Source organism: Zerene cesonia, chromosome 1 (genome assembly GCF_012273895.1).
Source record: "Zerene cesonia ecotype Mississippi chromosome 1, Zerene_cesonia_1.1, whole genome shotgun sequence".
NCBI classification, from domain to species: domain Eukaryota; kingdom Metazoa; phylum Arthropoda; class Insecta; order Lepidoptera; family Pieridae; genus Zerene; species Zerene cesonia.
In genome coordinates this window covers 7,596,111-7,599,729 of record NC_052102.1, presented here as the reverse complement: position 1 = coordinate 7,599,729, position 3,619 = coordinate 7,596,111, and the positions used below count along the sequence as shown (strand labels likewise).

General features: G+C 31.0%; 1 protein-coding gene across 1 annotated transcript in view; it reads right to left on the bottom strand.

Annotated features, from left to right (window-relative positions):
• LOC119835764 (tyrosine-protein kinase transmembrane receptor Ror-like) overlaps positions 1-308 on the bottom strand; it is a 4,781-nt gene extending 4,473 nt beyond the window's left edge. Inside the window, exon 1 of the mRNA XM_038360789.1 lies at positions 300-308. Coding sequence (XP_038216717.1) covers positions 300-308 — 9 coding nt within the window. The remainder of the gene's footprint in view (positions 1-299) is intronic.
• Between the last annotated feature and the right edge of the window lie 3,311 nt (positions 309-3,619).

Below are 3,619 nucleotides of genomic sequence, written 5' to 3'. Positions count from 1 at the left end.
CACGATTTGTTTAAATAATGTTCACAATACTTTGAAAACCTCAAAGACCAACATTATGTAATTAAGAATTACGTTATACTAAATTGTAGGTACAGTTGTTTTATCTGGAGCGTTTGAGATGTTCAATATAGTTATTTTGGACATCTTATCGTAGAGCATGGGCGCACTCTGGCGAGCCCGACGTTACGATGTATCATCATAACAAACATAATGAAATATCGATAAACCATTACTTTACAATAACAACTCGAATGATTCTTTAAAAGATCTTAACGTAACTGATTAGGAATGCAATTTACATCATCCATCTTTACTAACGAGCATTACACAACAGTACATCTCGACGTGTCTTGTTAAGTCTTGTACATTATAAATCAAAACCTGACAATAAAATTAATCCTACTTAAATAATACACTGTTTCTCAACCATTCTATTAACTGAAACAAACGAAGTTTTTTCTATTCATAATAATCCCATCCACCTACTTGACATAAAACAACTGCCTAAAATACTATTATTTGATACTCTTGTTTATTCTATGCCTATATCTACTTCAGTATATCCTCAGATTCTTTTTAAAATCACGCATTCGCCTACGAGTAATGCCGTGGATTAATTGGAGATGTGATCAAATTTTGATGATGTTTGTCCTCATGAATTTGCTGTTTCGCATAATTCGCATGGATTTCTGGGAATCCCTCGTGGAATTGCTAGAACTATAGATACCTACAAGCACAAGCTCTATTATGCCTCTTGCTAAACATTATAAGTGATTCGGATTTAGAACCTCGTGAATTCTATTATGCAGCATGCAAAGTAAAGATATAATATGTTCGTTAATTGCAGGTATCTACCTAGTAAGTTTTTAAGTAATTTCAAATACAAGAATATTTTATAAAGGCCTAGTTGCCTCTTTACACGCTTGGAAAGTTGTATATTTACTGAATACCCAATCAATAACAATGATATTATAACTCTTGTAAGTTCTAACACCGTTACTGGACATTTACCATACACGTGAACAACTGCAGACTTTTTAAGTCGGCAGTAAAATCAATTTTATGGTGCACAATAAAATTTGGTAACACATAAAATGATATTTGGAGCTTTGGAAATAAATTTATTAGACGTAACTTATATCGATTGATAAACTGGCACAAATGGAGTACATTAGAACATTTTATATACTTTTTATCGTCTCAATTATTATACAAGATGCTTTTTAGTGGCAAGTGCGAGCTTTTCAATATCAAACAAAGTGAACGAAGTCAATCTTTTTTGAAAACATTTAATGTCAAAGAAGAAATGAACATACTAGTCACGTTATACAGATAAATGTCTAAGTCGAAACATGAAGCCAATGCAAGTATTAGTAATGTAAATCAGTGTAACTAGGAGTTATTTTGTTATCCAAGCTATTACATGTAATAATATCCGTGTTCTTAAGCTATAGTCATGGTGTATTGCACAATATACAAGCATTTATCTAACGGGCATAGTTAACGAGACGGTTATTGTGGTCGAAGTAAAATGTGATCGATACGGATCAGTATCATTGCACGGAGATGGCGTCAGATTGCAGCCTCAAGCGATGCCAGCTGAATTTGTAATAATTATTAAATGTATTGTGCCATTCTCTAAAATGAAAACATTATTAATGACACTGCACTGACAAAATGACGAGATAATAATAATTAATTATAAGGGGTGGTACCAATGTATTAAACTATTAAAGTAAAAGGTTTAGTTATTTATGTTCTAAATCTAATTCTTTTACCAGTTTATTAAGGTAAGCTTTGTGCCCTCTGCATCTTTTATCTACTTTAATTTCTTCACTATAAGGCTAATCCCAGGGCTATCACTGCTACAACGCTTCATTACTCCGAAAGGAACGTGTTTTTGGGTTTGAAATCATAAACCAATAAAGAAAGTTTTTAACGCCAGTTAAGTTTTGCGCGGTGCCTTTTCACTAAAACGTTGCCTAGACCAAAATTCTAATCCCTACAATTAGGCTTAAAATGAATTTATAAAGTCTATTTTTTATGTTTTATATAAATCTTCGTTTGCGTATTTTTCAATCGTATAGAACTTTAGAATTATTAAATGTATCTTAATTACAAAGCTTACGGTCCAAATTAAAATGGGGTTCATGATGATAATACGTTATTTTTGAAATCCATACTATTTTTCATAGGTTAAGGTCTTTAAAATGAAAAAGCTATTGAGAAAATACATCACTTCACTTTCAACTTTTGACAGCCTATTTAATATAATCAGAGGTTTATTTCTAACGCCCACGCTGGCCACTTGTTAAATTGCGATATTTAAAGCTTCTTAACGATAGCCTTAAGGTGTAGTTAAATCTGTAGGTGTATTTTAAACCTTTATGTATTTCTTCCTTTTGTTTTAAACAATACATGTGCTGATTATACTAATATTATCTATTTACTTTAATATTTCAGTAATGTCTAAGCCAATATAAATCTGTTGTAGTAATTGTTTTCTTAATTTCTATTTTTGACGTTATTGTTTCCTGGCATATGAAATAACGAAGACAATACATTATAGCAAGATAACTATTGACCTTACTCGTGATAATAATATACATATAGGATAATAAAGCTCCATTTCTCTTTTATTACGAAACAGTTTTATAGATATGAACAATTTATTGATATAATTAAAAATTATGAGCAACTGTATATTTACTATAATGTGAAACAGTTGGATGTTTCGATTTTATTACAAGAGAACAAGATTGTCTAAAATAGTTTATGAATGTGATTTTTAAGAAAAGCTTTAATAGAATAAATAAATATTTTCCAAATTGAAGCGTAATATCATGGAGGATGTAACATCTTAAAATAATTTTTAAATACAACAAGTAGCGGATACCAATATCAAATCATACTTCAATGATTAATGATATCGTTTGGACGTCATCAACATTAATAAGAGTGACGTTGAGTAGCTCGGTAAAATGGTGAATGGTTCACTTCCTTGGAATCATAATTTGATTATTGTTACAGGTCGTGTCAGGGAATTCTATGAATAGGAACAAAAGAAGTGGGAAGGATTCGGGTTGAGGAGAGTGGGGCCGAACCGTCTGCGTACACCTGGCGGAGCGCGGGCCGATCATTAAAAATGTTTATTTAAAAATCCGACCGCTTAACGCTGCCATAGAGTAGACGACAGTGGAGCATCCTTTCATTTATTAGAATAAATATAATCGATTTCTTGTAAGTAACAAATGTTTTCAAATTCATTGAAGCCAAATTATTTCATAATTATAGAGAAGAAAATATATCATGTTATTTCTAAGTACATTTAAACAATAGATACATTTCGATCATATCGGTCTGAATGGATTAGATAAGTTTATATAAAGATGGTCAACTAAGGTATCAAACTATTTAACTAATTAAATATATTTCACTAACATTAACAATATATCCAGAATTTTAAATATTGAAGGTAAAAATATACAATACAAGACGAGCCCTTAATTTGTTGTTTTGTTTATCTTATCATAATAAATCTATCGGCGCTCTCGATAACATTTAGAGAGCTTCTGTTAATGCTGGCTTCCTACAAAAAACTATTTGTGCAATGTATATA